Consider the following 13,596-nt stretch of genomic DNA (forward strand, 5'->3'; position numbering starts at 1 on the left):
GTATGTACAATATAGGAAACTAGGGGCAAGACATCTTCACTCATGTACAAAAGGGTATGCTGGTAGTGCAATCCTCTCACCAAGGCAGGCTCCACAATTCCCAGCAAGCAGCCAGTACAACACCATGCATTGTACACTGGTACCCAGTCTGCAGAAGTCCTGGGCAGGCCAGAGTTTTGGTTATTCTCTGAACATACCACACAAAGAAAGAAGCATGATCAGTTAAACTCTGTGGTTCTGGTATCACTTCAATGCAAGGAGTGGACAGGAGAGTATATTTAGATATATTATATACATATATAATATATATGTATATAATATGTAATATAGCTCTGTATGTAATGATTTATACAGTTTTAAATACAATTCTGTTTTTTATATATTCTTTTAGCTTACTCCCCTCTTTTTTGTGAAAAGTGAATAAAAAAAATCTACTCCATCTAACAAATGTGTCACAGCCTAACAAGTGTGACAAGGGGTGTCAGCTGGAAGCCATTCTATTCACGGTTATTAATATTTAGTGTTAGATTAATAGCTGTAGTTTTTTAAGTAATCCTGTATTTACAAAAAACTACACATGCCGTTAAAATAAAATAATATATTACATTATTTATAGTTTCTTAGAAAGTCCATTCTTCGCTTTTGCAGTTTGTGCCGTATAGAACTGTCATTTTATTTTCCCCCCCGAACGCATGTATGTGTGACTATTTTTTAGGATTCTTTCTGTAATACGCATCTTTATATCCACGGTGATCCAGGAGAAAATGGACGGCAGTTGCTTTTATGCTTATCATTCAGAGTTTTATTTGGTTCAAGGTAACACCCACACTGATTTTGGAGATCTCATGCAGCAACTGGACCATAGAACTTGAGAATGGATGAGGGAGTTATTCATAAACAGGAAGTGACATCACTGCACAAAAGGAAGTGCAAAAACTGTGGTGTGGTGCTTAGGCTCACAGTACCATTAGAATGCATCCAGTGCTCTGTTGGTTATTTGGTATTTGTTATGCATTAGAGCAATATGACGATAAAATGGCAAATGAGAGGCTCAGAGCACTTGTTGTTGTCCAATACTGAAATCTAGGGCCGACCCTCTGAGCACGCCACTTCTGCTTCGGAAAGAATGAAGTGTGCTGCGGAAACCAACATATCCCAATTCACTCTCATGACATCTCCTCACAGTGTTTCCTATATCTGTGATTGCTATTGGCGGGGGTGTACATTATAATTTAGTTTATCGAAATTAATTGAGACCAGACTACAGTCCATAACGACTTATCCACAAATGTAATCTGCTATCAATATAAACGCTGCCCTTACAAGCGAGCGAAATGTTGCATTTTCACTGAGATGCTTCTAGCCCTATAATTCTAAGCGTCATAAGCAGGAAGCGCCAAACTTGCCCCTGACCGGGCGGCTGCCGAGTTGAGGCAGCCAGCCGAGATCATTGTCCACCAACATGGCATAAAACACAAAAGAGTAAAACATGATTTCATAAATACTCCCATCACATTCACTTGCATTTTGTTGCAGAGCTCATAATAGTACATCTATAATATCTCCTGAGAAAAAGGGATGAATTTTTCAAGCATTGCATACATTTCTAGGGTCTCTCTGTCTAGTAATGACAGTGAAAAAACTGAATGGGCAGGGCATACTTCACTCAATCCCACTCCATGGACAAAGGGCAACAAGGGATAACAAGGCAGATCTCTTTGGCTTCTCCACACACAATGTTCTCATCACCCATCTATCAGTTTCTGTTTCTTATTAAAATAGGATACTACTAACGCCCGCAAATATGTTCCAGCACAAGACCGTTTCCCTCGGCATCATCTTGGATGTGGCTTGTAAAAGTGTGTAAAGTAAGACTAATTACCCACAAAACACAGAAATTACATCAGAGAACAAAATCAAACAAAAAAAAAAACACATACATGTAAATAAGCTTTGTGACATCAAATGATATAATAATCAGAACTCTTCTCAGTCCTTCCCGAAAGGTCTAACCACCGATAGAGAAACATCAGAAATAGAAAGGAGTTTGCCATACCTGTGAAATCCCCACAAACCACTTTATAATCGACAGTTAAACTTCCAAAATGCCCGCTCACACAAAACTAAAGGCAGATGGTATGAAACATTACATAGGTGCATACAAATTATAAATATAAGCATTTTAGTTTCAAAGTGTTGTGCCCTTGAAAACATTTCAGTCCAAATTAACAAACATTTCAGTGCCATGAAACACACAGACATCCGTTTCCACATCTTACACACTTAAAATCTCCAGAGCAGCAAATAAATTGTTTGGATTTTCCCTACTAATCCACTATGGTGTCATTATTCATCAACATATTCCATTCTTCTTCCTATAGAGGCTAAAATTTAAACTGATGAGACAAAAATTCTGATCTATTTTAGATTATCAACCCCAATATCACTTATCTTTGTTAAACAAATTACTCTGAACTCTGAGCTTTCAAATTTTGACAATGCCTCAATCTTACAGTCGAGCCACTGTTGTGGTCTGAGTATTAGTGTCTTGTGGACTATGATAATTCATGCAAGATTTCTGATCAAAACATGCCATCATGCAAGTCATTTCTATGCATTGAACAAGCACAATTATTTATGTATTTGTTTGGAAATCTTTCTGAGTAAATGTAAGCCCTTGGCCCGAGTTGACCCCATAATAAACAGACCCTTAACCAATTGTTGTGAAAGCCCATGTAAAAAAAGCATTTTTATGTGGGTATAACAAAGATAAAATGAGTAGAAGAGTTAAGTGACATGGGCAAAAGGTTGAATATTGTTCTTTTTTGTCTGTTTGCATTTTTGCTGCTCAAATGAACAATTTATAGCTTTAATAAAATGGAAAAGTACTTCCAACGCTCCTGTCATTTGTGTCTTTCACTCACCAGTCATCCTTCTGTTTGCTCTTAAAGAGTGTGTGTGTCATTTTTCTCCTCTATACATTTCAGTACCAAATGACACAGAAGCACTCATTGGCTGCTTTAAGCGGACAATTCTTCAGCATCAAGCAGCATCCTTGCTTTTCCTTCACAACACTGTCTTCCATAGGAATCCGTTACTCGCGTCCAGGCGCTGAATTCCTTTAGTGTTTTTTCACTGTACCTCTTGATGTAGAGTCACTTGTCTTATCTGTAGACCAGTGGTAAAGTGAGCAACCTGCCTTTCAGCAGAAGAAGACATTTCCGTGTTTTTCATTCCCTTTTGTTAAGATCAGTAGTCTAGATACAACAGTGTCACACAGTATGCTGATTATGTTTGGTTTGATTGAAGTTCAAGAGTCTTCAAGCTGTAACATACCAAGCTGCTTCCCTCTGCATCAATATAAGAATGAAGTCTGTAAACAAAAGTATTGAGTATTATTTTTTCTGACTTGCAAATGAAATAATCTGTACATCTGTGTGGGTGAGTTTCCTCTCGCTTTGCTTGAAGTTACATTATTATAATTGTGTTGTTGTTATTACTGGGATTATTATCCAACTCTTTAACATTTAGATTCCTTGATGTCTTTTTGGTTTCTTCCTTTCTCTTTCCTCCCACCCTTGCCCTCATTGTCGTTGTCATCCTGTTTCTCCTTGTCAGGTTTGGTGACACTGTCATAAGAGGGCAGGGAGGCAGTTGAGGGAGTGCCCTCCTTCTTTTCTGGTTCCTGATTGTTCCCGCCATTCTCCACTTTGTTATTGGCTGGTTTGCGCTTACAGCGGAAACCCCGCCTAGCCAGGTAAGAACGGTAGGCCCTTTGAATGATTCTGGATGACACATCCTCCTGCTTGCGCCGCAGAGTGGTGGTGATTGGCTCATAAGAGACCTTGGAGGGATTGGCGGCCACAAAACGCTCCTCCATTTGTTGCCTCAACATGTCCAACTCGCCACTGTCACCCAGTACACGCTTAGTAAAGGCAAACAGGATGTCCAGGCAGTGGATGCGGTCGCCGCTCACCATAGGCATGTCCATGGCGATCAGTTCAACGGTGTTAGGCTTGGGGATTCGGAGTGGGTGTTCAAGTGCATCAGCAAAGTCAGAAAGCTTGGAATAGGTGATGAACTGGGACGCATCAGGGTCAAACTTCTCCCAAATCTCATAAAAGGTCTCAAAGTCGTCCTCACTGAGCGGGTCGGCACTCTCCTCTGTGGCCACACTGAAGTTCTCCAGGATGATGGCGATGTACATGTTGACCACAATAAGGAAGGAAATGATGATGTACATCACAAAGAAGAAGATTCCCACAGAAGGGTTTCCACAGTTTCCTGTGGCGGGTGTGCCAGAATTCTCCAGTAAGGGGTCGCAGTCTGGAGCGTAGTTGAGAATGGGCAGTAGCAGGCCATCCCAGCCAGCTGACGTCGTGATCATAAACAGGATGATCATACTGTTGCCGAAGGTCTCAAAGTTGTACATGTCATCAATTCCAGCCCCGTGTTTCACATAGCCAAAGTTGGACATGCCAAAGATGGAGAAAATGAACATAACAAGGAAAAGTAGTAGGCCAATGTTAAACAAGGCAGGAAGTGACATCATCAGGGCAAACAGTAGAGTTCTTATTCCTTTGGCTCCTTTGATGAGACGCAGGATTCTGCCGATACGAGCCAGACGAATCACCCTGAACAGTGTTGGTGACACAAAGTACTTCTCAATGAGGTCAGCCAGAAACATTCCTGAAGTTGAAAGGGAGCAAAAAGAGACACAGCATATATTTAGTTGAAATATCCAGGATTGCATCACTAAATCACCTGATACACATGGCACTACTATGCCGACAAGCAAGAACAGCACATTCATAGTCTTGTGTGAAACAAGAGAACCAAAAAACAAACTATGAACTGTTTATGTAAGCTGTTATTGTGTTTGAACGTTTTAATCAAAACTCTTCACAGTGAAGTCTGTAAATAGTCCATAGTAATGGAGAACATTGTTTCTGCATAAACATATTGCTGTTCATGGAGCCCAAAAAACTGTTCAAAAACGAAAAAAGTCATTAGACAAGTCAAAAATATATAAGTTTAATAAGTATAATTAAGTGTAACATATATATACAATTTGAAACTTGTCCCTTGAACACCCTTCCGTTGCTAAAAAAAAAAAAACTTTATTTATTGTTAAGACATTTACTTATCTGTTAACTTTTTAATTTGTTCTGTTTTGGAGTTACGTATATAGCACATATTGTAAAGGGGGATCAGCAGAAAGTGAGAGATAACTATTTTTGGGGGGAAGTGGCTCTTAAAGCCCATTATTATGTGCATGATGTGAGCTAATTCCAATCAAGCAGCCTCACACTTATTTTGCCGTTCATAAATAACCCTTTTTTTTTAAATACTTGCCCACAATGGAAAGGATGACCACAACCACATCAAAGATGTTCCAGCCGTTGGTGAAGTAGTAGTGACGCAGTGCAAAGAGCTTCAATACAAACTCGCAAGTGAAGACCACAATGAAGATGAAGTTGACCCAGTAGAGCACAACCTCTGTGTCATCTGTCTGATCGTCTGTCTCCACCATCATGGTGACCATGTTGAGGCAGATGAGGATCATGATGGAGATGTCGAACACCTGCTGCGTCACAAAGTCAAATATAAAGCCCTGGAACATGTTCTGAAGAGAAGAAAAGGGAACAGAAAGAGAGATATTTGGAGTTATTTTCTTAATCTTTTAGAAATGTACAAATACAAACCTATTTAAAAGTAAAGGTGAAGAAGAATGCAAAACAATATTTACCTGCGGCCTGGGTATTGGTTTTTGTGGCTTTTTCGACCCCAATTTCTTCATGGCATTATAGTATTTCTTCTGCTCTTCCGTCATGAAGATGTCCTGACCTCCAAAGTGAAGGGACAAAAACAATTTGGTTACAATTTGAAAGGACTTTCATTCTACTACCTATCCAGATACAGTTAAAGGTTCCATGTGACTGTATGTTGAGAAGAGAAATACACAAAATGCTTATTGTATTTGTTTACAATGTTATGATTCTGAGCCCAAAGTAATAATTTAACATTTTTAGAAAATATGCCTACTCACTTAAATGTTCATAGACCATTCATTGTAAAAAATAAATGTTGTCCGAACAGTAAACATGAAGCTACCACCAGTAGCTTCCAGGGTTGCTTAGCACAAAGACTGAAAGCAGTGAAATAGTGAGCCAGGCTCTGTTGTTCCCATGTTTGCAGTGTTTATGCAAAGCTCCCTGGCCTATTTAATTGAAAGAAATTAAAGTGGTGTTGGTTTTCTCATCTGACATCTAACAAGTGAATAAGCATATTTTTCTAAACGATTCCTTGTAAATAATCTACAAACCAGCTTGTTGTCAGTCAGTGAAAGTGAGGAAAATAAATCTTATCTTTTTCTTTTGTTGGTTAAAGTTGTCAATGATGACACCAATGAAGAGGTTTAAGGTGAAGAACGAGCCAAAGATGATGAAGATAACAAAGTAGATGTACATGTACAAGTTGTCCTCGTAGATAGGCTGGTCCTCCACCTTTAAAGTGGCAAAAGAGAAAATGTGTACACAACTGCACTACTACATGTTGATGTGAAAGTCTGACTTTAGAAACTGCAAAAAGATTACCCTTCTAGAATCTATCGCTGCATACATAATGTCCATCCAGCCTTTAAACGTCGCCTGTTGAGTGGGCAGACATTGCGTGAGAAAACAGGTGAAACACTCAGCAGAGAGAAACAAATGTGAAGTGACAAGTGAAAACTTTCTCACCACTTGCAGGAGTGCCAGGTATCCTGCTCCCACATTGTCAAAATTGATCTTGACGTTTTTCCACCTGACTCCAGAAACGTTTGCATTGATGAGTGCAAAACACTGCGTTTTGTTGTTGACGACATCAGGGAGGAAGTTCTCTTCAGACGTCTCGTTGTAACAGTAGTAATACTTTCCAGCAAACAGATTGACACCCATGATGCTGAAGATGAGCCAGAAGATGAGACACACTAGCAGCACATTCATGATGGAGGGAATTGCACCCACCAAGGCGTTCACCACAACCTGAAGAGAACAGCAAGAAAACAGAGCCGCTCTAACTCGGCAATCGCACTGCAAGGAGATGCTCACACATAATAATATCAACACACATATATAGAAATGCACATCATTTCCCTCCACTAGAGGCTGTAGGTGTGTTATGTGATGTATTGGCACAAGATGAAGCCCATCACAAAAATGTAAATATATAGATATTTTTAAAAAGCCAGAGTAAGTTAGTTAGCAGTGTACTCGTGCAGGTAAAGAGTGCATGTGTGACACTTACTTGCGCAAGCATTTAGTTATAACAATAAATGTTGATCCATTGTCATCTTAACATCTCTATTATATATCAATATTATATCACAATGTATTGCAACATAACTAATAATGCACTTGGTGATAAGTACATTTTTTATTCAACAAAAAAACTAACATATATTGCTTAGTAACCCCAAACCATGACTTCGTACAACTGCTGTAGGGTTACAAAGTTGAGCATATGATTGTGAGTTTTATAAACTATTCTGCACTGAAGCAGTGTGTGTGAGGATATAACGCTATAAGCTGAAGGAGGATACCATATGAATGTGCATTTCCAAACACGGATGGTGCCATGGTAATAATAAAAAGCCAAATAAACCTTAATATGTGCAAGCAAACATCACATTTCAAAACTGTCTTTGTTTTCTGCCTAATAATAAAGGACAAAGCATTAATGCGATCAGTCAATATAGCTACTGCAAAATGATGTAATGCAAATCATGGTAATGACATTCACTGAGGAGTGGTGAGCAAGGATGGCGAGGGGAGGGAGGGGGAAGGGTATGCAACCAGAAGTTTGTGGATCTTCCAGTGTGACGATGCCAAAGCCAAACTGTGATAAGATCAGATAACAGGAAACTTGAGGCAGAGCAACAGTCAAAAGGAAGTGAGCTTGGGGAATAAAACAATTGTTTTGTTCTGCCCAGCAACAACCAGAGGCTGATCTAACCAATCACTCATTAAAATAATAATGATCAAAAAAACCTCACGATCAGAGTAAAAATAAAGTATGTCTTTTCTCAGGTAAAGCTCAATACAGAAATCCTCTATAGGTTGCATGATATCAACATAGCTGACGTGGAAACTTTACATGTGGTCAAGGATTAATCAAATGTGTGCATACTGTAAAACTATAAAATAAACAAGCACACACTGTTTAATCAACCATATGAACAGATGTATAGATCCAGTCTTTGTCTATCACATGACAACTGAGCTCTGTGGCATAGAAACACGTTGACAGGATCAGATTGGATAAGATCGGTCTTTATTTACCGTGTCCGGCGATTCGGTTTCATGTGATGGTTCATACCAACCTCTAGTTGTTCTCTCAGCTGGTACTGAACACGTGAGAGTAACTAGCATAAGGTGATGCATCATTCAGGTCATAATCCCTGTTATAGTCGAGTGTTTCATAAGGCATGGGACAGATTTTAAGGTGTTTTATTAATATTTCCAATGGATAAATCACTGCAAATTGCCAGAACATAGTACTAAATTCATAAAATATGAAATGAAATATGATAAATCAAATCAGATGTATTGTGGTCATCTGAGATGATCTGCATCCATGCAAAAAGCTTCTAATTAATAAAAGCTTTTACCTACAAAGATTTCCCTTTAGTGACATTTTTTTAGATTCTGTTTTGCCATCTCAAGCATGCGTTGATGCTTTTATTTAAATCGGCATGCAGAAGGACCAGCTGTCTGGTATCTTAGGTCTTACCCTCATCCCTTCAAAACGTGACAGGGCCCTGAGGGGTCTCAAGGCCCTCAGTGTCCTGAGTGATTTAATCGGGCCTAGATCGGAGTAGCCCAACGCATTAGCTATAAGGCTGACTATAGACACCTACACAGATAGGGACAGAAGGAGAGGAGGAGACAACAGGAAAGGAAGAGAGGACCCACATAGTTAGAGGGATAAAGAGAGAAAGGTGGGCCCTGTATATACTGTAAAGATGGCTGAATGGTTATATACAGATATATATAAGTACATATATCATTGTTATATGTGTAAGTATATGTATCTACATTTTGTTAAACAGGGGTTACTACAATAGACAAAGGTCAATAAAGTGTACATGACCCAAGTTTTCTTTTTTATGTGTTTGTTTGCTTATGTTTGTGTTTGGTTTAGATTGGCAAGCCAGTCTAGCTTGATAGCCAGCTTAACAGCACAGTAAGCACACCTGGAAAGAAACTTGTGGTTGACACAGTGAGAGGGAGAGAAGATAAAGAGTCAAACAAAGGGAAAAATTAGAGGAGAGATGTATTCACAAACACTAAATCAATGTGACACAATAAGATACACACAGTACACAGTATGAAACAGTACAGTTTCCACACCAGAGAGCATCTTACTGAGAGAGGGGGAGAGAAAACGCAGAAGGTTGAGGACAACTTTCAGGGTTAGAAGAGAGAGGATAACCTGTGAAAGTACAAGTCCCAACACGGCACACAAACCTTACCCTAGACCCTCAAACACCGACCCCTCAGGCCCTCTCGACAGCTGCACAATGTCTCTCTTAACTTAAAGAGAGACACAGTTATAGGCACCTGCTGTGAGAGAGAGGACAGGTCAATATTAGGGTAGAGATGAAAAGTCAGGATCAGATATCTGCACAACACACGGGCCAATTAACTGTACAATACTTTAAGATTTCTGCATTTTTGAGGTTTTCTATTGGAGAATGAAAAAGGGGTTTGACAAGAACTGGGTACAACCGCATAACCTGGAGAACCGGACTGGTCTCTCCTCAATCACAAGCCATGTTTTTAAATTAGGCTTCTTACAATAAACGGGAGAAATATGATGCTGTCTGTATTTCTATTTCAGAAGAGAGAAGCCATCTCACACAGGTTGAGGGTAACTTTATGTCATATTATGTCTCACTTTTTTAAAACCAAACTTGATTTTTTTATCGAGCTACTGGTGCGTAATTTAATTTTTAAATAAAAAATAACAATTCAGTACATTTGTACAGCTTACTTGGGACTGAAGAAGTCAGATTGGTACATCCCTAGTATCACAGAGTTGTGTGAAGGTTTATTTTCATTCATCACATTAATGGTCTGCTGAGGATGAATCCAGCCATTTTTGAGAAATATAACTTTTTGGTCATTTAGGAAGATAGATATTTTTTATGTCTAAATGTTCACATGAAGTCACATAAATACTAAAGTCAAATTAATTCAAATGATCAGTTACTTTTGGATATCACATCATCAAGGGGAGACAAACTTGTTTTAGCTAACGTTCCCTCAGGATCGTTTTTTTCAACAGAAAAGTGATGTAGGAAATAACCCTGCGTCATTAAAAGCTCCAAAGCGTTTTGTTAGGAAATCTGACATGAAATACATGAAATTTGGATTCATGATGTATTTTGGTCATGACAGCTGACAGTGGCATCTTTAAAGCCCAGTTTACTTTTTCTTCTATTTATTTTGTAATGTTATATTTTGTTCTCGTATATTTGTGAAGCGGGTCATCAACCCTTGCTCTATTGCTTCTGGGAACCCAAAATTGTCACTTGCAAATACAAAACTCTACCGGACAATTGTGATAAAATGTACTGAACACATTCACATTCCCGAAAGGATAAACATTCTCCATTTTGGATGTATCATGAGCTTTCCTGTTGTGCTGTCACCATCCGGCCACAAAGTTAGTCGACCACACAATCTCGTACTAACTGCTGGATTTTCATCCCATTTTCTGAACACGTGCTCGGTTGGGATAAACCACTTTTCAATGTAATGACCCAAAGTAATTTCTTCAATGGTTGTGGGCAAGTATGTCCTTGATGCAGTTTTTTTCTAGTTCCTCACTGCTCATCACTTAGAATGACCAATATATTCTTCATATTGAAACTGAAACTGATCAAATAATGTTGAATAATTTACATTGTAAGAATAAATATTAAATAGAAAATTATCCTTTTGGCAATAATCTTCGGGAGAAATGTAAACATGTTATTGGACACGAACCATTCACAATAAAATGTCTGTTTTATGAATAGCAGACCTACTTGCTTTAAGATATAACTTGCTTTTGTTTTTTTATTAATTGCATTACTCCTCTCAGCTTCTGTGAGTTGTTTTACTGTCATCTGAGTGTAACCACAACACTGTATTGTATATCCTACCTAGTGGTTCATCTTGTGGACATAAAAACAAAAATGCATCTGAGCTTAATTGAGCTATGTATTAGTGAAAGCCACAGGATGTCTTCTTTCATCGAGCGTGTCCCGGTGAGCTCTGATAAACTCCCTCGCCTGTGGTCTTAACCGGCACTGTGGAACTGCGGCAGTCACAGGAAACAAATCACACAAGTAGGCACTTGGCAACTCCGAAACACCGCAAGTGTGGGTATTGGTACAGACCAAAAGACAAGTTCAGGAAACCATCAGGAAGCATAGCATACATTAGTACATCCTTATCATGTGACAAAGAATGTTAATATTAAATCACGGACAGAGTGGCGCCTCACAGTCAAGAAAAATGGAAAATTGGTGGTCTAGGGATAATAGACGACTTACCAACAGATACATGACTAAGCACAACATAAATAATATCATCGAATACATGTAAAAGGATTAGTACAACAATAAAAAATACCAGGTCTCAAATTGAATTCAATATTATGAGGAAAGTATATGAATTATAACAAGAAAAGTTAGAGGTTGTTTTTTAAAATTGTTCACTAGTTTTCTAAAGTGTGGGTAAATTGTATGTCAAAAAACGATTTAAACATTGTTAGGTGTTGCACGATGCATTGTCGCAACCGTCACTTATTTACTGCTCTTTAATGTTTGCATGGTGGCAGAATTTGAGTACACAATATAGTACAGCACAATTATTTTCACGTGGGAATTTAGACTAGTCTACAAAATTGCATACAAAATAGTGGGCTATGCTATATACTCAAAAGTCTCTGGATTTAAATATATTTCATGTGCCGAGTCTTCTTCAGTCTATGACGATACCAAACATTTAAAGATACCAAAGAATTACAACTTTAAGTTCCTGTAAAAGTGTGACTTTCAAGAAAATGTCATGGTGGCCTCATTGTGCAATGGTACGTAAAAAAATATGATCCTGCCCTGGTGCTCAACAACTGCCTCTCTATTGGTAACTGACCTCCCCATGGCTTACTTTTACATTTAACTGTTTAACATTTAGCTGTTTTATGTCACACCTTAACTTCCTGTTTGAATGAGAAATGTCTCACATTAAAGGCACAGCTAGACAGAACACGGCAAAGTCGCAAACCTGACCGGCACCACTAACACATCCCACGATCAGCTGCTTGTGGAAAGATCGATCATGCTGTCAATCCAAATGCAGGTCAATGCCTGCTGCTGTCGTTAGTTTTACAAATTACACAAATCATTACAGAAGCTACGTCTAAAGTGAGCTTTACGTCAGCAGATGTATTTATTGAGCATCACACTTGATTGGTTACCGTACCATGATATTCTACAATTTGCTTAGTTTGCCAAGGTCGGTCTGGCTGTAATTTAAGGAATTAAGGACGCCATTTCATGTGGTCTTAAAGCATATCAAGTAATGTGTGTTTTCCTGTTTCAAATATAGACAAAGAAAGCAATTCAAGGAAAAGACTCTTCACACACAAATGACAGAAAAGGGCAAACCCTATGTGCTCAATAGTGGCTGTCAGTTGGGAAAACAATGAATGACTCGGCAGTCCAACTCGACAGGAGCTCTGAAATCCACCAGGGTCTTCAGATATTACTGTCATGGCTGCTGTGTTCCTGTTATGGGTTTCAAAGTTTCAAGCGGCACCCAGGAAATGGGAGACTATAAAACTGACATGGAGTGCTTTTGGAACAGACAAAACATAGCCCTGTTATCAATGTACGAGTAATATCACATTTTATTTCCCTTTTTTCTGTGAGCACTGATGTACACCATACTGAGTCATTACCAATGCCCCCCATTTTCAACTGTAACATTTCAAGTTGAATCAATATCTAAATTGTTTTGTAGCACTACTAATTTAGGATACAACAAAAATGGTTTGCAAGTGTACTTACATCCACAATAAAGAAGTCCAACCAACACCAGGCGTTAGTGAAGTACTTGACGAAGCCGTAGGCCACCCATTTCAGCAACATTTCCAGGATGAAGATGTAGGTGAAAACCCGATCAGCATACTCCAGAATGATCTTCACTGTCTTCCTCTGCTCAATGTAAACATCTTCAAAAGCCTGAAGAGAGGCACAGAGTCATCACATGGACATTAGCCTTTTCAGCATCGATACACTGCACAAGTTGATGTTTGCGAATCAGTAAACTATGGTAAGCCACACCTTGATGTTTCATTTCTACTAAACTGATAAAAAATGGCATGAAAAATTGCATTGCATCTTTATTAAAAGCAGCTTATACACTTCAGTTTACCTTTTCATAGAAATAGTTGATTACATAGTCAAAGAAAACTCGTTGAAAGAAATGTTCATCAAGTCAAACTAGACTGATCGTTCCCACAGCTCTTCCATTCTCCATTGCCTGTATCAATACTTCCCCA

At 38.8% G+C, this 13,596-nt stretch overlaps 1 protein-coding gene across 4 annotated transcripts in view; it reads right to left on the minus strand.

Annotated features, from left to right (window-relative positions):
• Window positions 1-1,961: 1,961 nt before the first annotated feature.
• The window catches only part of scn8ab (sodium channel, voltage gated, type VIII, alpha subunit b), a 43,345-nt gene continuing 31,710 nt past the window's right edge, over window positions 1,962-13,596 (minus strand). For all 4 annotated transcript variants that reach the window (XM_068593574.1, XM_068593571.1, XM_068593575.1 and 1 more), the window contains exons 21-28: window positions 13,103-13,276; window positions 8,773-8,895; window positions 6,741-7,025; window positions 6,597-6,650; window positions 6,369-6,506; window positions 5,750-5,854; window positions 5,356-5,626; window positions 1,962-4,689 (exon numbers count right to left, since the gene is read on the minus strand). In XM_068593574.1, the coding sequence (XP_068449675.1) occupies window positions 3,521-4,689; window positions 5,356-5,626; window positions 5,750-5,854; window positions 6,369-6,506; window positions 6,597-6,650; window positions 6,741-7,025; window positions 8,773-8,895; window positions 13,103-13,276 (2,319 nt within the window). In that variant the 3' untranslated portion in view covers window positions 1,962-3,520. The remainder of the gene's footprint in view (window positions 4,690-5,355; window positions 5,627-5,749; window positions 5,855-6,368; window positions 6,507-6,596; window positions 6,651-6,740; window positions 7,026-8,772; window positions 8,896-13,102; window positions 13,277-13,596) is intronic.

The sequence above is a fragment of the Clinocottus analis genome, unplaced genomic scaffold (genome assembly GCF_023055335.1).
Source record: "Clinocottus analis isolate CAN_PGR_092001 unplaced genomic scaffold, fCliAna1.0.p SCAF_3, whole genome shotgun sequence".
Taxonomy (NCBI): domain Eukaryota; kingdom Metazoa; phylum Chordata; class Actinopteri; order Perciformes; family Cottidae; genus Clinocottus; species Clinocottus analis.